This window comes from Sapajus apella, unplaced genomic scaffold (assembly GCF_009761245.1).
Source record: "Sapajus apella isolate SASKATOON/1434 unplaced genomic scaffold, GSC_monkey_1.0 scaffold2, whole genome shotgun sequence".
In the NCBI taxonomy this organism is placed as follows: Eukaryota; Metazoa; Chordata; class Mammalia; order Primates; family Cebidae; genus Sapajus; species Sapajus apella.
The window spans coordinates 88,488,734-88,507,418 of record NW_022436942.1 but is presented as its reverse complement, the minus strand read 5'-3'; the positions used below and the strand labels follow the sequence as shown (position 1 = coordinate 88,507,418).

The 18,685-nt window shown below is 53.6% G+C and overlaps 1 protein-coding gene across 18 annotated transcripts in view; it reads left to right on the top strand.

The window, feature by feature from the left end:
• Nucleotides 1-18,685, top strand: part of RIMBP2 (RIMS binding protein 2) — a 315,585-nt gene that overhangs the window by 226,753 nt on the left and 70,147 nt on the right. For 10 of the 18 annotated variants that reach the window (XM_032244292.1, XM_032244321.1, XM_032244259.1 and 7 more), the window contains 3 exons: nucleotides 5,846-5,950; nucleotides 14,165-14,215; nucleotides 15,686-15,706. In XM_032244292.1, the coding sequence (XP_032100183.1) occupies nucleotides 5,849-5,950; nucleotides 14,165-14,215; nucleotides 15,686-15,706 (174 nt within the window). In that variant the 5' untranslated portion in view covers nucleotides 5,846-5,848. Of the gene's footprint in view, nucleotides 1-5,845; nucleotides 5,951-14,164; nucleotides 14,216-15,685; nucleotides 15,836-18,685 lie in introns of those variants that run through there. The other 8 variants (XM_032244302.1, XM_032244387.1, XM_032244347.1 and 5 more) reach the window with 3 other exon arrangements.

Below are 18,685 nucleotides of genomic sequence, written 5' to 3'. Positions count from 1 at the left end.
CCCACAGGGGTGGAGTCCAGGGAGGGAGGCCAGGTCAGCATTGTCCACAGGGGTGGAGTCCAGGGAGGGAGGCCAGGTCAGCATGGCCCATGGGGGGTGGAGTCCAGGGCGAGCAGCCCTGGTGTTGGGTGCTGCTGAGGGATTTGGTCCAGTGCAGACAGGAGAGTGGCCATGGGCTCGGGCCGCAGGGACTCCTCAGCTGCCTCAGTGGGAGGATCTCAGCCAAGTGACAGGAGGGAGGCTGACTGGAAGGGCTGGAAGAGTGCGTGGGAGGTGCGGTCGTGGGGAGAGTGGGTGGAACGGATCCTTTCAGAAGTTTTGTTGAGACAGGAAGCAGATACATGGGCAGTGGCTGGAGGGAGACGAGGGCTTTGCAGGAAAAGGTGAGATTTGGAGAGATGGATGCTGAAGCCAAAACAAGCCCCAGCAAACCCTGTCCTCCCAGCCATGGCATCTGTGATGAACCTGAGGCCGCCCTCTGCGGGCCGAGCGCTTCTCCCACGCATGCCTTTCTGACAGTCGCTTGCCCGGACTTGGTTCGTTACCCGTGGAACTGCGGGCTTCTTCATCGTTCTTGTTTCCATCCATCTGATCTGTCAACCCTCGTCTCCCTGTCACCTGAAGCAAGAGCCCAGCATGGCACCCTCCACCCCTTTGTCCTTGACGACTCTGAGGCCACGGGACCACGTCTGGAGCTGTTTCCGTGCCTGGTGACCCTACCTAGTGAGTCCTGGTGGGGAAGCTGTGCTGTCCTCTTGCTAACAGCTTCCTTCCCAGAGCTACATAAAGACGATGCAGGCTGCCTTTGGCAGTATCCCCTTCCAAAATAAACAGAAGCACAAAATTAGCCAGAATTAAGCAAAAATAGCAGAATTAAACAGCTGCACAGTTGGCCGTCCAGGCCAGGTGGGCCTCGGGGAGTTGGAAGCTGCTTCTCTGCCCTGCCCGTAGCCCTCCAAGATGACAAGGGCTGACGTAAATCATCTCAGCCCAGAAGTGGGGTGGAGGCTGCAGCAGATGGCTGTGAGTTCTGAGTTCTCATCAGCCATGTTCAGCTGTGGCTTTAAGCCCTTGCTCAGCTTCCCTGAGTCCGTTGCTCTGCTGTGAAGACCCTCAGCATTCAAGGAGACAGTGCCTGGGCACCACAGTGCCCTGCATATAGCAGGTGCTTAATAAACGGCGGTGGCCGCATTCCACCGTCATTTTACCAATGCGGCGTAGCGGTACATTGCCCTGTTGCTGCAGCCCTGGTCTCCTCACAAGTCCTCCCTCCCACCCTGTACCTGGCGTTTAAGCGGCATCACACAGGGCCACACACGTCAGTTAGGAAAGAGTTTTCTTCTCTTGGGACGAAAAGATAACAGAGATATTAATAGACGCCAGGTACTATTCTAGCGCAGGTAAAATTCAGAACCCCTCTATGAAGTAGGTGTTACTTAGTAATTAATCAACATTAGTTATTTCATTAATCATTAACCAATTGAAAAAGAATAGTGTTGAATAATTAATCCAAAAGAAGAACATGGAGCCCAGAGAGGTTAAGTAATGACTCTAAGGTCACACAGCAAGCCAGCATCAGAGCTGGGATTAGAGCCAAGGTGTTCGGGCTCTTTAATGGCTTTTGCTAACCTGAAATGCGGAAGCACCTCTCCCCCAGCCTCCGTGGTCAGCCCTGATGGAAGCGTGGAGAGCTCCAGGAGCTGGGAGGAGGCCCGGGTGGCTGGAGAGGGAGTGCTGGGGACAGCGTGGGACTGAGCTCTGAGAGGCGATGAGGGTGGCAGTTTGAGAATTTGGCATCTGTGCTGAGTGACCTGTCATGCGGACAGGTATACGGTGGGGCAAGTGCCTGCTTACATTCTGGGGGGGAGGAGCAGAGAGCAGGCAGGGGAGCTGGCCAGTGTGTTGGGAACGGGGGTGCTCAGGACCACCCGACCCCACAGTGCTTAGGACTGCTGACCCCACACCTGCACAACTGGTGTATTTGGATGAGGTCTGTCCCTCCCTGCAGAATGTGAGCTCCAGGAGAGCAGGGTTTTGTTTTGCTTTTGTTTTGCGTGGCTGTAGCCGTCAGAACCCAGCAGGGTGCCTGGCAGAAAACAAGTGCTTGGTAAATATTTGTTGAGTGAGTGAGTTCCCCTTGTGGAATTTGGCTGAAATCTCCTTATGTCAGTTGAGGCTGGTATTAGGATGCAGGAAATGGCTGCTCCTCTAAGTCCAGGACAGCGGTTGTCATTGGTGCTTCCGCCCACCCGGTACCATCCTGTTCACCCATCTGCCTTCATGCTCCCCTACTCTTGGGGTGTTCTCTCATGAAGACACAGTCGTCCTGTTCCACGTCCCAGCTCCTCGGTACCTAGTAGGTGCTTAATAAATGTCAGTCCGATGAATGAGTATACAGAAGAAGCAATGAAGGAGCAAATGGAGTGGAAATAGTCCTCTCTGGAGCTGGAAGCCCCACACGGAGGGCCTCATGAGGGTCTGCAGAGACCAGCTGTCCTCATGACCTCCAGGACCCTCACGGGAAAACCTGACTCCAGAGGAGAGCCGCACCGCACCCAGGTGGCAGCCAGGGTTTGAGGAAGAGTTCCCAAAGCTTCTCAGGAGCTCAGAGAATCCCCGGCATCTCCCAGGCTGCCGTCGGTTTGTGGTTTGTCTGTCTTGGCGGCTTGTTCCCGTCCTCATAAAAACACCCTGTGATCTGTGCGGCTGGTTTGCATCCATGGTGAACTGATGTGGGGGAAGGGGAAGCTGGGGCTGTTGGAAAGACACGCTTAGAATTGGCGAGGCCCACCCCAAAACCTAAAATGCAATAAAATAAATTAAAAAAAAAAAAAGAATTGGCGAGGCCCAAGCAGGCAGACAGCCCAGCGGGGCAGGAGGTCAGTGTGGAGGTGGTTCTCAGACGTCTTGGCAGGGTAGGAGAGGGTATGTCCAGGCAGATCTCAGGAGGGCTTCACAGCAAACACCCAGGGCTCCTTCCCAGGAGGGCCAGGCCTGCCCAGGCTCAGAGCTGAGTGAACGTGGGGTGATACAGGCACGGTGTTTCCCTGGGACCCATCCGGCCCCAGCGTGAACTGGCAGTGGTCACTTTCTGGGCCCCCCATGTTTCATGGGGTTTTGTTCATGTCTTGGGGAATTCCATTTTCTCAGTATCCTGGGTTCTCGTGAACATTCCCATGGCAACAGCCAAACCCCCAGTTGTCTGCGGGGGTGCAGGGTAATGACAGCTTCCGAGTTCACTGGGAGCTTCTGGAGACAGCAGAGGGGAGGCTGAGGCTATTCAGCTTAAAACTGCGGATGAAGGCCGGGCGCGGTGGCTCACACCTGTGATCCCAGCACTTTGGAAGGCCGAGGTGGGCGGATCACGAGGTCAAGAGATGGAGACCGTCCTGGCCAACATGGTGAAACCTCATCTCTACTAAAAATACAAAAATTAGCCGGGTGTGGTGGCAGGCGCCTGTAGTCCCAGCTACTTGGGAGGCTGAGGCAGGAGAATTGCTTGAACCAGGGAGGCAGAGGTTGCAGTGAGCCGAGATAGCACCACTGCACTCCAGCCTAGCGACGGAGCAAGACTCTGTCTCAAAAAAACAAAACAAAACACAAACCTGCAGATGAACCAGCGCATGAGGTCATCGTGCCTGAGACGTGGGCCCAGAGGAAGACTTCACCTTTTAAACACAGGCAGAATATCCCATCAACCACAGCGCTTTGCAAAATCAAAGGTGGAGACCTTCGCCCTCCTCAGTTAAAGTGGTTCTGTTTCAAGGTTATTTTCCAGAAGAGAGGAGCTTATAGCAGCCCGAAGGAAAGGCTACCTTTGGGAAATTGGCAAGAATGTCCCCAGTCTCTCTGCCTCCTCCTACGGGGCCCCACCCACCTCCATCTGAGCCTGGGTGCCTCCTGGCTGCCAGTCCCAGCAGGGATGCCCTCACCTCCCCTGCCAGGCTTCTGTTTCCTGCTTAGGCTGAGTCTGGCGGCCTCAGGAAACTACATCCATTGTTAACCTTCTCTTGGACACATTCGTCCGACCTCATGATGTGCGAAGGCTACAGGCCTTTGAGGCTCCAAAACTAAATAAAAGTGAGTAAAACGTGGCAGGGCGCTCACATCTGTAATCCCAGCACTTTGGGAGGCCGAGGTAGGCGAATAACCTGAGGTCAGGAGTTACAGACCAGCCTGACCAACATGGCGAAACCCCATCTCTACTAAAAATACAAAAAATGAGCCAGGTGTGGTGGCATGTGCCTGTTATCAGCTACTCAGGAGACTGAAGCAGCAGAATCGATTGAACTCAGGAGGTCGAGGTTGTACTGAGCTGAGATCGTGCCACTGCACTCTAGCCTGGGCAACAGAGCAAGACTGTCTCAAAAAAAGAAGAAAAAGATGAGTAAAAGACTAAAAATCAATAGAATTGTAAAATAAACAAAATATAAAAAATAAATGACCAACCAGCTCCAGCCAGGGGAGGAAGGTGTTGGGTGCCCCTCTGCCCCGCTGTGCCAAGGCACCTGCTCACTTTAGGACCTGGGTCATCTGCGGCCCTCGGCTGTCAGGGGTGCGGGGGGGCAGGTCCGTGGGGCAGTGGCTGTTGTGGGTATGTGCCATTGGAGGGGGCAGCTCCCACCCCCTCCTCAGTCCTTTCCTGGAGGCATGCGTGGCCAGCTCTTCCCATTTTGTGAGGAGTCTGGACTTTTATATAAAAGACTCCGATTTTAAAGTGTTGACCATGAGGTCACCACATATATACATGAGAGGTAATGACAGTGAAATTCCAACATGTTGTCCAAGTGCCCAGGAGCGGCTGGGGGCCCCGGAAAGTGTTTTCTGCGATGGTTCCCAGCGTGACCTTTGCCCACGCTGTGGCCTTTTCTACCCAATGCCATTTCCCATGGGTTTCCTCCTAAAGGACCACCAGGGTTCATGGTTGGTCTGCAGGCCCTGTCCTCACTGTCAGGGTCCTGATGGTGCCTCTGGGCCAGTGAGACCTGTTCAGAGGGGAGGGAAGGACACTCAGAGGGTGAGTAGGTGAGAGTCGAACCCTGGGCACTGGGGATTGAGTGCTGTCCCTTCAAGCAGGACAGACAGATTGTCAGGAGGAGGGGACAGAGCCAGGAACACAGCTCCTTCACTCTGCTCCAGAAAATGGGCCTGGCCGACGGGGGTCCCCTTTTCCCAGAGGGGTAAGTGAAGGAATCTGGACTCCAGGGTCTGAGTGCCCTGTCCACTGGAGTCAGCAGTCAGGGCCAGAGCCTGAGGCTTAGAAGCTCCCTTGAGGGTGTGGACTCTGGGTTTGCATTCTGAACAGGTGTTCACTTCCCAGCTGTGTGACGGGCAACGATGCTGTCCTGTGTCTCAGTTTCCCTCTCTGTAGAAGGAGGCTACTTCTGAACCTACCTCCTAGGCTGATGATGGGGATGATATGACTTAAATGCAGACAAAAGCTTGCACCAGTTCTGGGCACATAGGACAGCATTAATAAGGCTTTGCTGCTGTTGACAAACTACCTGGGCAAAAAGGGCAGAGGATGGAGATTAAATTTTTCAAAACAAGCAAAAAGAGGAAGTCACCTTTGCATGAGAACAGAGTTCTGCTCAAATGCTCACTGGGTTTGGAACCCAAGGAGGAGAAGCAGGTGCAGGGCTTGTTTCCATACGGCTTCCTGCCGGGAGTGCCGCCTCTGGAGGAGCCCTGTTGTCAGCACAGAGGAGGTGGGTGCCCTGCAGGGCCACTCGGGGCTGCTCTGGAGTGACAGGGCTGAGTCGTAGCCTGCTTGGTGCAGGGTCTGGGGTGCACGCCCATGGGCGCAGGCTGCCCTGCTCAGCCGGGCCTCTCCTTGTCCCCACAGCATATGCGAGAGGCGGCTGAACGGCGGCAGCAGCTGGAGTTGGAGCATGAGCAGGCCCTGGCTGTTCTCAGTGCCAAGCAGCAGGAAATTGACCTTCTGCAGAAGGTAAGTGGCGGGCAGCTGGGCGTGGTGTGCAAGGTGGGGAGTCTAGGGGTGGGCCGGGGTGCCCTGGTGTCGGGGAGCGGCCGACCTGCAGCCTCTGCTCCCAGGCCTCTCCCGCTCTGTCCTTGCACAGAAAAATTCAGGCTCATTTCTGCTTTCCTGCTCTGGTGTTTCTTAAGTAGACCTGTGTTCACAGTTTATAACACAAAAACAGATGCAAAGCTCTAACATCTGATGCTGGTGAGGTTGTAGGGAAAAGAACATGCGTAGAGATGGCTGGCAGGGTGCAAGTTGCTTCAGCTTCTGGAAAAAGCAATGTGCAGCATTTGTTAAAACTAAAAGTGCACGTAGAGGGTGACCCTGCCACCCATCCTGGATGATGCCCTGCAAGGAATATGGGAACCAGTTCAAAAGGAGTTTTGTTTTCTTGTAGTGCTGCTTTGTAGCAGTGGGGAGTGGGATTGGACCCAGTTGATGCCCACCTAAGGATGATGGCTGTGGGCACAGTGGCTCATCCACGCCAGGGGCCACCTCATGTCAGGGAAAGCGAGCGCGGAGGTTTGATTCTGCTGTCTTCAGGCTGTTTGCATGACGTGTCATCAAGTGAACGCACTGAGTCGCAGAGCAATATTCATAGCGTGAGCCCAGTAAGAAAGGAAAAAAAGGGAGACAAATGAGAAAGGAAAAGAAATCAGGGCAGGAAGGAGAGAGGCACCAGGGAAGGAGGGAAGGAAGGACCGAGGGATTTGGGGTTTTTACCCCCTTGGCACCTGTGATGCATCTGGGGGCTGTGAAGGGTCCCCTCACCCCAACTCCAGTCCTCAGCCATGGTCCTGCTCTCTCTCGCCAAATGGGTAGGAGGGTGGTGCTCCCAGAGCCCGTGGGCTTGGGGTTCCCCCAGGAAGAAGTCGGAAGGTGGGAACCCATGAACTGTTGTCATTTCATTTCCTTCCAGAGCCCAGTGTCTGCACCCAGCCCTGCCCTCTCCTCCTCCTGGCAGGGCAGCTGCCCCTATGGCTGGAGTGCAGCTTGCTGGTCTGCAGCCTCCCTGCTCAGGGCCGGCTGGGATGGGCCACTCCTCTGCCCTCCGTGGCCCCTTGGCCCACCGGACAGTTTCTCCATGTCTTGGTTCTCAAAATAAAGGACTCACAGTCATTCACCCAGCCTGGGTGGCGATAGGAATCTATCGTCGGAGCAGCGTTTCTCCTCCAGAGTTTATTAGCAGAGCTTATTGAAACAGGTAGATATGTTCTGATGCCGTTTCTCTAATCATTTAGAACGAGATTGTATTAAGGATAAATTTCATTAAGGCTGCGCTGATGGGACCTTCACAGCCCTCATTACCTGTCATCATAAGTTGGCAGGCACCCGGAGAAGCAATATTTCATTAGATATTATCCGCAAGGGATATTGCGGGGACACGGGCAGGAATATTGCTCTTTTATCTCCTCCTGCCATGCCTCAAGGACCTTGCCCATGGCCGGGTGATGGCTGATGGTACCTGCGTCATTCATCACCACTCCAGAAGCCACGTCCCCAGGCTGGGACCGTCTGAGACAGATAAGAAGTCTGTAGAAACGCAGAGACTGTCCAGGAAGGGAGCAGGATGTCTCTTCTCAACAGAACATTCTCTCGGAGCCTGGAGTTGGGTTTACCAAGCATTCGATGCCAAGGAAAGTCACCCGGGGCCGGCCGTGTGGCTCAGGCCCGCCGTCTCTTCTGTGACCCGTCCAGTTTCCTTGGCGCCCTTCTTCCCCCTACACTCGCCGTGGTCTCTGCTTTGGACACACTGATGCTTCATCAGTGGGGCGGGGGCAGAGGGAGAGAAACTGGATGAAATATGGAAGGGCCGATTTGTAATTTCTAGAGGCTTTGATTTAGTAAGGCCGACTCCTGGGTGGCAGGAGGTCTGGGGCTGCTTTCCGGAGTGGATCTTTGCGTTCCGTGTCCCCCGTGGGTGCCGTCGCACTGCACTCGTGACCGGCTTCCTCATGCCGTCATTCACCGCATGTCAGCCGTCGGCCCCTCCCGGCAGCCACTCAGCTGCTGCCCCAGAAGTGGGAACCCTGCGGCAAGTGGGACAGGGTGCTGGCCTCCCAGGCTAAAGAAAGTAGATGAACAAGTAAATGAAAAAGCAAGTAAGCCCCAATGAAGGCGGGGGCTGAAGTAGCGGATTGATGGGGCCGTGACTTCAGAGACAGGTGACATTTCAAGGAGCAGACGATGCCCCCCACGTGAGAGCCAGGGTGGGGTGAGCGGGGGTTACGGAGTAGCACCCACAGGGGCCCCCTTGGGAACCAGCCTAGCACATCCAGGGAAGAGGAGGAAGGCCGGGTGGCTGAGTGCAGCCAGGGAGGGGCCAGGGCTTGAATTTGGGCCTGAGGCACAGAGCTGGAATGCTTGCCTCCACCATGGGGCACAGATCAGCTGAAGACCGGCCCTCATCCTCCTACCAAGATAAAAGTTACCAATCGTCTTTGAACTCTCCAAGGCGCAAAGCCGATTCTGATGAGAGTGCCGTGGAGCCGTCTCTAAGGAGCTCCCTGTTCTCTCTTTCTGCAACCCCAGCTCTTTCTTGAACGTGTTCTCACAGGACCCCAGACTCCACAAGCGGCTTCTGTTAATGTCATCCATGTGAGGGCTTACGGGCCAGTGGGTAGTTCTCTGTCATTTTCTTTAACCCAGGGGCCCAGTTTGAGCTTATGGCCTCCAAGGACACTGCCCTTTCCTGGTTTCCTTCTCCACCCCAGCCCCCCTGCACGTCGCAGGTGACCCCAAGACTCAGTTCTCAAGCCACATCACTTCTTGGTCCACACTCACCGTCTTGACCTCGTGTAGATGCGTGGCTTTCAGCACCACCTCTGCGTAGCAGCTCCTGGGTTCAGACCTGCAAGTCAGACGACGCATCTGACCCACCCTCTGCTCGACACCGCTGCCTGGCTGGCCTCAGACGCCATGTCCCCAGTGGAGCTCCCCTCTGTCTGCACCGAAACCTGTCCTTCTGCTGAAGTCCTTGAGCTCTGTACACAGCAGCACTTCCCGTTTCCGTACGGCTCTTCCTTTCCCTGGAGTTAACTGCCTTTCCGTTTGCTTCTCTGCGCACCCATCATTCCTTTGTTCCCCAGTTCCTAGCTGCAGCTGTCATATTCCTCTCAGAGAGTCTCAGTCCTCCAGGGAACTTCTAATTCCATTTTCCCCTTGGAGATGCCTGCCTGGAGCCCCGGCCTCTTCCTTCATCTGGATCCTAGAAATTCCCCTCCCTGCCATCTGGGGGCCTCCTCTCTGCCTCTTTGTGCTCTGATCCTCCGCCTCCTCACCTATCATGTAGTATTTCTTGCCATGCAATGTGAGGCAGGAGTTTATTTTTCCTGAAATACAGGTGGATTGTGCTGCATGTTGCAGTACTTGGAGATTCCTTTGTGGCATCAGCCTCACCTCTATACCTGACCACCCTTCAGAAAGTGCTGGGTATTCCAGTGTCTCATATCGGGGACCCACCTCCCAGCACCTTGTCCAGGGGCACCTCTCTCCCAGGCAGCCCCACCTGTCATCCTGCCCGGCGTGGCAGTCAGAAGAAGCATGTGAGATCATGTGAAAAGGAAAGCATTCTTTTAATTGCATTTTAGGTTTTGGGGTACATGTGAAGAACATGCAAGATTGGGACCTAGACATGGAAACCATTTGTTAAATCAGAGAAATAATCCAATGGGTGAATGAACGAATGAGTGATCAGCTGCCCAGGGTTCTCCTCCCGGAATCCAGGGACAATGAGCTCACGCTGCAGCCTTGGCTCTGGTAGCTGGGGAGAGGCACGGTTTAAAAAAGCAAACGGCAGCCAAGCCAGGACCCATGCCGTCTGCTGGCAAACACAGGTTCTCCCGGGAGACTTTGCTTCCTGGAGATCAGGAGCAAGAGGCTCATTCACACATCCCTGCCTCCATTCATTCAACAGACGATTACGGAGCGCCTTGTGTGAGCAAAGTCCCAGCAACACACAGCGAGGTGAGAACAGGCTGTGGGTGGTCACGATGATGGTGGAAGTGACACTGGGCACAAATCCGCTGGTGCGGCGTGTCCAGGCTGGGACCGGAGTGCAGGCATGGCCTCCTCGAGCTGCGCCACCCCTGCTGCTCCTCCCCCGCCCCACGCTCCGCCCGTGCCCTGCTCTGCAGCTGCGTCCTCCTCTCCCTGGACTGTGCCAAAGCCAGTCCCCTCTCGGAGCCTCGTCGACAATGCCTGCTCCCCAGGTTGTGGCAGGACCAGTTCATTTCTCTCATTGAGTCTCCTTCAGACCAGACGCCACTCGAGGCCCAGACGCAGGGCAGGTCGCCCCGTCTGCTGGTGCAGAACACGCCTGCTCACTCATGTGGCTGCTTGCCACCGCTCACCTCCACCTGCTGGTGTTTTAACTCCATGAGAGGCTCATCGCACTCCTCGGACGTCACCTGACACCTGGGAGCTCCCCCGAAAATCCAGGGTGGACGGAGGTGCTTGAGAGTTGCGGCAGGGTTCCGTCAGTCGGGGCAGTAGGGTCAAAATACCATGGATGAGATGACTGACGATACATTCTCACAAACACTCAACAAACGCCTGTGGAGTGAATAAATGAACAGTCAGCCCTCCTGTATCCTGCGGGGCAGAGGATCCATTGCTTTCTCCGAGTTACAGATAAGGAGGCTGAGGCTAACTAACCTGGGACACTTGAGACCCGATTCCGAAACCCCAAGGCTTCCTCTCAGGTGAACAGCCAGCCTGGAGTCCGGCTGCGCTGCGATGCTTCAGACTCTCCGTTTCATGTGTAGGTTACGTCCTTGTCTTAGGACAAGCAGCGATTATGATAATCCAGTGGTGTGAGCTAAAGGGCTTTTCCATGTGTATAATTCATCTGCAGACCTGACTGACTTTATTGGATCTAAAATTCCTCTTGTAGGATGACTGCTTTCAGTCTGAAATGTGATGCTGAGAGGAGCTGAGCTCGCTGCCCAACGCATAGTTAATGCTGTGGCTGAAGTTGCCACGCTGCCCTCGGGTGTTGGGCCTCAGTTGCGTGTGGACGGCCGGGGCGGTTGGTCGCTGACCCACCGTGTTAATTTCAGGCAGTGTGTGCCTCAGTCCTGTGTGTCCCTGGAGCATTAGAAACCATCCCTCAGTTCTGTGGGAGTCCTGATTTGAGGGCCCTTGGTAGCCCTTGGCATAGTTCCGTGGGTCTCATGGATGTTTCTGCAGAGCTGATATTTCATAACACCCGTGGAGGCCCTTGCTCTGCTCCGTCAGAGCCAATGCCTGTCGTCCGGTCACAGTCGCCGGGAGCCTGGACGGCTTATTGCTCTGTGCCCCGTCCACCCCAGCCAGATGCCCAGCGCTTCGGCCACAGGGAGCCTGCCCTCCCTTCTGTGAGCCTGTCTCCCCGGACACTGCTGCAGGGCCCGCTGCCTTCCCGGATGGCGGATCCTCTGGGTAACAGGCCTGTTCCTCAGGGCCGCCCTCTGGCATCGGGAGCTCCAGCGTCCCCGTTCTGCAGAAACCGCTCTCTGTGAAGGTCACGCTTTCCCCTTGTTGGCCCCGAAATGAGCCTCGCTTAAGCTGTTGCTTCGATTTTGTTAAGAATTCAGTGCTGCCAATTTTAACAATCTATTCTGATCGTCCAAATGGCCCAGCTTGCAAGTAGCCTGCAAAAATGCACTGGTTTTCATCTGAAGCTGGAAGCCACGCTGTACTGCCAGCTTGGCTGAGTTTTAACAGCCTGCTGGAGAATTCTGTTGTTGTTTTTTAAATCCTGCCAGTTGAAAACTCTCTTTGATTCAACTGACTCAGTGGTGGCGTCATTTATATAATCGCTATATGTCCCCTGCTTATTTGTGTCTTTTTCTATTTGGTTATTTATTGTTGCTCTTGCTGGTTTTTGCTTTGAAAGGAACAGCTTCCAGCATCCAGCGACCGAACTGAATTCGAGAATGGTGTAATTAATCTGCTGTGTTCTAGTCAGTTGCCCAGCTCTTAAAACTCCCGTTGGAAATATGTGAGAATGGAATGCATATGAATGAACTCTATAGAAATCTCAGACAACTTTTCATTTTTAGCCAGGGGAATGGCAGATTTCCCCTCGGCTGGGGAAGCCAAGCTCTTCTCTTTCCAGCCCGAGGAATCTTGTGAAAGAGAAGTTGAAGCTGTTAAGATAATGTTCACTTGCTTATTTATGATGTTGAATCGTCCATCACTAATTATTCTCTAGGCAGCTAGAAAAACTATTTCTCTGGAAACTGAGAATTCTAAATGTAAGTTGCAGTGTAGCATATGGATTCTTTATTATATTCTATGTTTTAAGATAGGTGCACTCTCGTGTCAGAAAGTAATGCTGCTTAAAAATCCCTGTTTTCCTGCTCCACGGGGAATGTTTGGGGAGCGACGCCCGTGTGAAGGGTGCACAGCGTGGACAGTGGGGCAGGCAGGGGCCTGTTTCGTCTTTCCTTTTCTGTCTTGTTACAACCTCCAGAAACTGGCCTCCCGTGTCCCACACTTCAGGAATTGTTCCATGCTTTCACTCTTGATGATGATGTTCATTAACATTCTTGGTTTCAAGTGACAGAAAACGCAAGCAGGAGATGGTATTTGTACCAATCACTGAAAATTTAGGTTCAAGTATAGCTGGATCCAGGGCTCAAATCTGCCAGCCTGAGACCCAGCAGAATCCAAGGCCTCCCCATATTGCCAAGACTGGGCTGCTCTCTGCCCTCCTAGGGGTCAGCTTTAGCCTTGGTTGCCTTGCAGAGGCCCCAGCCACTCCAGCCCTGACCCTCCTGGTGGCAAAGTGGCTGTAGCAGCTCCAGCCTCACCTCCTCCCAAGCCGAAGTCCAGTGGAAAGGGTCCTCCCCCTCTCCCAGCATTCTCAGGCAGAGGCCTACTGCCCTCCTTAGGCCCCAAGCCACCCAGTTCACCAGTTGCTGAGGGTCCAGAACCATGCTTAGCACACTGGGAGGACAGACCCCAGCCAGTTCACAGGCCCTTCCCAGGAGAGGAGGGCATCAAAGTCAGGCAGCAAACATGACAGGCCCTTACTGTCATCATGGTGCTAGGACTTCCGGCTGTGAGGACAAGAAGCCGCAGTGTTCCATTTCAGCTGCGCCTGAATCTGCCCTTTGCCCGGGCAGCAGCATCCTGAGACATTTCTGGAGTGAACTGTGTGAAGTTCCTTCTTCTGTGAGGGCCCAGATGGTTTTGCTGCCAGTGCTTTGGGGAGGGGGTCCCTGCCTCAGGCTGCAGGTGCCAGAGCCTGTTTCGTACTCAGGACCCAGCCCCGGCCCCCCTCTAGGGCCTGGTGAGGCCTCAGGGGACCTGGGGCTGATCAGTGGTCAAGTCTGCGGGATTAGGTTTTGTTTCCAAAGCAGTTAGGGACATACGGGCAGATGAAGGTACTGTCGGAGGCATTGGAGGGACGCTGCTGTGCTCTAGGCTCAACCGCCTTCCGTGCGTGACCCCTTCTCGGGAATGGAATGAGGGCCGCCCACCCTCCGACCCCAGCCAAATCCCAGGAGTCGCTCACTCCCTGCCAGACTAGGAATCACTTTGAGTTTTTACAAAAAGCATCAAACCCAACCCAAATCCATTCCATCTAGCCAAGGGGACAGCAAAAAGTGAGAACCACTTTAGAACCTCACAATTTAGGGGCTTCTGCTGTTCACTCAATCTAAATGCCCATCAGTGATAGACTGGATAAAGAAAATGTAGTAAGTTCCATGAAATACTAACGGCCATGAAAAAGAATGAGGTCCTGTCTTTTGCATCAGGCTGGATGGAGCGGGAGGCCATTATCCTAAGCGAATGAATGCGGGAACAGAAAACCAAACACTGCGTGTTTTCATTTATAAGTGGGAACTAAATGATGAGAACTCATGGACATCAAGAACAACAGACACCAGGGCCAGCTTGGGGGTGGAGGGTGGGAGGACAGTGGGCACAGAAAACCTACCTACTGAGCCCTAAGTTTGTCACCTGGGTGAAGCAGTAATCTGTGCATCAGGCGCCCCGGACATGCAATGTATCATATAGCAAACCTGCACATGTGTTGCTGAAACTCAAAAGTTAAAAATAATGAATGTAGGGGCCTGTTAGAGGAATAAAAATAAATGACCCCCCACCCCCAATGATTCAGACATGGGTCTCGTTGTCTTCTTTCCCCTTTGAACATTTACCCTTTTCTCTCTTTTCATCATAAAAAAGGCTCAGGTTGAGGCTAAGAAGGAGCATGAAGGTGCCGTGCGGCTGCTAGAGGTAAGGAGCGTGCCCTGCCTTCTGCCCGGGGTGGGGATGCTGGGGGGAGTTGCACTCACACCTGCTGGAAATAACATAACGTTTATTAAGTGCACATGCTGCATGTCACCCTCACAAGCAGCCAGTACAACAGGTGCCAGGACGATGTCCGTTCTTACAGGGAAACTGAGGCACAGAGAGGTTAAGCAGCGTTCCCTTGGCCACACATGCAGACTCGGAACGGTGTGTCTCAGGCGTGGTTTGCTGTCCTCTGCTGGCTCCTCTTGGGTGGAAAGCGAGGCAGTGTGGCTCACTCCCTTACTTGCGAATTGATTTCCCCAGAGGAAAGGCGGGGGGACCCTCCGGAGGCCATTCTGCCCTCTGATGAGCTGCCTTGGGGTATCTTTTTAAGGTACAATGCTCATCCTGGGGAGGCATTTGTAGGATCAGAGAAAGCTGGGCCTGGGCAATCAGAGTCCCCAGCGCCACCTGAGACACTTTCCCGGGTGTGGTCCCCGCAAACACGGCGTGAGTGGCCTTCTCCTGCCTCCCAGAGATGTGACCTGCTGGGGGCTTGGGAAGGACAACAGCTATGTCCCAGCTGCATGAGTGGTGTGCTGGGAGTGACCAGTCCTGTCCCTGGCTCCTGGTCCAGTGCCAGCCTCCTTGGGAGTGAGTAGGCAGGCAGACCAGGAGGGCTGTGGGGTTCCCCTGAGGCCTCTGCTATCTGCATCTGTCACACACAGTGGACGGGCTATGGTGAGCTGGGGCCCCCACCTGCCGAAGTCAAGGATCGTGCCGTTCCGCACCCCGTAAGGAGAGGGTAGCGCGGGAGTGGGTCTGCCCCAGGGTGGCCTCCTCCCAGTTACGTTCCCTGAGAGAGGCCGTGGTTTCCCAGCATTGGATGTGGTCGCCCTCTTTAGAATGACCTTGTCCCTTGTCTCCGGGGAGGCAGCAGCCACTTAAAGCAGGCTGTGTGCATCTCTTACGTTGCCTTTTAAAGTCTATTCCTCCCAAAGGAAAAGGTTTCATCATTATCATCGTATATATTAACATGGATTTTTTGAAAGCCTCCATTAGTTAATGACTATCTGGAGGGAGGAGTGTGATGAATAGCAAATAGGAAAATATATAATCTGAGAGAACAGAAACAGGCCTCCAAATGGCTATTTATCTCCCTGGAAAATCCTTCCCTTTCCCTGGCCCAAGTTACCCACCGAACTTGAATTTGCATCATCTCCCTGCAGGAAAGGTAGTTTCCTTTCTCCATTTGCCCCGGAGCCCACTGACGTGACCCTGTGTGGCTTCAGTCTGCCTCTGAGGGGCCACTCCATCACAATCCTGCTGTCACCTGTCACCCCCTGCTGCTGGTGGTGCATGTTCTCAAATGCGGTGGTGGTCGCAACGCGCAACTCAGATGTGCCAGGAATTGTGTTGTCTTTTATTTACGGTGTCTTTCTGTAACTGTGTCTTGCTTTGCTCTTCGCGCAGAACACCCTGGACAGCATGCAGGTATTCTAGAGAATAGCGTCTTCCCTGCCCGGCGTGCTTGGCGATGCTTTTCCTGTGAGTGGACGCGGCCATGAGTCCTGGGCCTGCTCTGACCTGCCTCTGCTTCCTGAACTGCAGCTTCTGACGCAGGTGGGGGGTGGTCAGGGCTGCTCAGCCTGGGGGAGCCAAAGGAGCTGCTTCCAGGAGCTCCGTGAGCAGGAACTCCCTTCCTCCGCGCATCAGAATGCAGCGTGTTGTTCTCTGAGGTGCCACGCAGGCCCAGGCACATGGTAGTCCCCGTCCTGCCAGGGCTGTAACTCTCAGGCGGGGAGAGCGGTCCTGGGGCTTCAGATGACCACAGGGGACAGACATTGCGGGCTGATTCTACCCTGGGGCCAGAGTTGTTGAGGGAGCCTAGTGGGTAACCCTGAATTTGGTTAATTCGGTTCCTGGTCATCAGAATTCAAGCCGTGCACCTGAGCGTTACACCCTTTGTTCTGCCTCTGCGCTGTGCAGACAGCAAGCTCCTTCCCACGGGCCAGGGAGGCTGCCTGCGCTCCTCGCTGTCACAGACCACCCCTTGCAATTCCCCCTGGGGTGGAGGAGAGGCTGGATTGCCCCCCAGACAGGGCTCCGAGTTGGATGGTGAGTTCTTGGAAGGGACGGCTTTTCTCACTTCTGGACAAGTGGTTCTCTGAGTGGGTGCCCCAGGGCAGTGGCAGCACCTGGGAACTTGTGAGCAATGCCACTTCTCAGGCCCAGCCTCCCTAATCCAAATTCTGGGAGGGGCTCCAAGGTCGGCTGTAATCACCCTTCCGGGTGTTTCTCATGCCCCTGAGGTCTGAGAAGCATTCTTCAGGGAGCCTGTGAGGCTAGCTCCTGGGGAAGAGAGTATTTTCAGCAGGGCATCCCCTGGGAAGCCTTGGCCTTTGCGGGGCTCAGCGCCTTGGGAACCTGATCCTGACCTGAAGCTGTTGACCAAGAAACTGTGGATATCAAGTCTCACCTGCCTACCCATCCAAGAACCATCTGTGGTGTGCAGTGGGGTTTTCATGTTGAGGTGTTTGTGGCCTTGGAGAATGGGGCATATTGGTGACTTTCTGTAGACAGAACATTCCACTGGGCAGAACAGCCTGCTTCCATACCCAGCCAGACATAATAGAGAGCGCCTAGATAGGATACACCCCAGAACACGTCACATAAAATCCCAGAGCACATGGTGAACCAAAGGTGTCTGATACGGGTCTCAGTCAATTGAGGACATTGCCAAGGTTGAGGATGCACCTGTGACACAGCCTTGGGGGTCTTGATGGTGTGTAACCAGGGCAGTCTGGATACAGCTTGCTTTTATGCATTTTAAGGAGACATGAGCCATCCGTCAATGTGTGTAAGGTGTGCATTGGTTCAGTCCGGAAAGGCAGGACAACTTGAAGTGGGGGCTTCTGGGTCACGGTATAACCTCCTGGTGGGTTCACCTTGCCTGTTGCCTAGATACAGCCAATTTATCAAGACAGGGGTATTGCAGTAGAGAAAGAGTAATTCGTGCAGAGCCGGCTGTGCAGGGAACCAGAGTTTCATTACTACTTAAGTCAGTCTCCCTGAGAATTTGGAGATCGGAGTTTTTAAGGATAATTTGGTGGCTAGGGGCCAGTGAGTTGGGAGTGCTGATTGGTCAGGTGGGAGATGAAATCATGGGGAGTCGAAGCTGTCTTCTTGCACTGAGTCAGTTCCTGGTGGGGGCTGCGAGACCAGATGAGCCAGTTTATCCATGGAGTGCAGGGTCTGCAAGATATCTCAAGCACAGAGCTTAGGTTTTACAACAACGATGGAATCTCCAGGAGTAATTTGGGGAGGGTCAGAATCTTGCAGCCTCTAGCCGGATGGCTCTTAAACAATAATTTCTAGTCTTGTGGCCAATTTGTCAGTGCTGCAAAGGCAGTCTTATTCCAGGTAGGGAAGGAGGCTTGTTATGGGAAAAGGCTGTCTATTGTTTGTTTCAAAGCTAAAGTATACACTAAGCTCCTCGCCAAGTTCCTTCAGCCTACACCCAGGAATGAACAAGGACAGCCTGGAGGTTAGAAGCACCACGGAGTTGGTTGGGTCAGATCTCTTTCACTGCCTCAGTTATAATTTTGCAATGATGGTTTCAATAGGTAGATGAGAGACAAAGGGTTGCATTATTTTGAGTCTCTGATGAGCCTTCTGCTGAATACACGATGTCCATGTGAGCGGAGGGCAGAGGAACGGTCACTTATGCCTTAGCCTGGCTCAGTGAATCTGCGTTTTTGCATGAATCACAGGCCAGAAGGAGCAATCAGATACGCATTTGTCTCTGGCGAGCGGAGGGTTAGAAGCTGAGCCCTTTCATCCCGTACCTGTGAAGATGAATGATCAATTTACATTGCCTGGGTGAAATTCTACAGAACTGTCTTAGGGTAAAGATCTTGAGACCCACAAGGACTCTCTGTGGGAAAATCGTGAGGAGGGTATGTAGCTTCTCATCTTCGAAGCCATCTTACTTAGAAATACAATGGAGGGCAGGTTTGCCAACTCAGTTCCCAGCTTGACATTTCCCTTCGGCTTAGTGATTGGGAGATTCTGAAATTTATTTTCCTTTCACGGCTCCCATATATGCAACTCCAGTGCCATGGACACTTCTAGGCCCTGTTCTTTAAAGAATGAATGGCCAGGAGGTTTTGGTGGCAGCAGGGAGGTGTCTTTTTTCCTGGTCGTGCTGCATGGAGTAAAGTCCTGGGGCCCAAGGAGTACCCTGGGCTAGTTTTGGGATTTAGCAAAGATGTGCCTCAGGGTTTAACTAAACATAGAAGAGAGGTTTTCAATAATTTGCCTGTCAAGACAACTCTTTTTGTAAACCTAAGAACCTGAGAGCAGGCAGATTTCAGATATAGGAGTTAAGTAATTTCTTTGACACTTAGAGAAAGTCGTATCAAAACAAAGAAGCAAAAGAAAATACTGAGAGCGGCAGCAACACCTGAGACA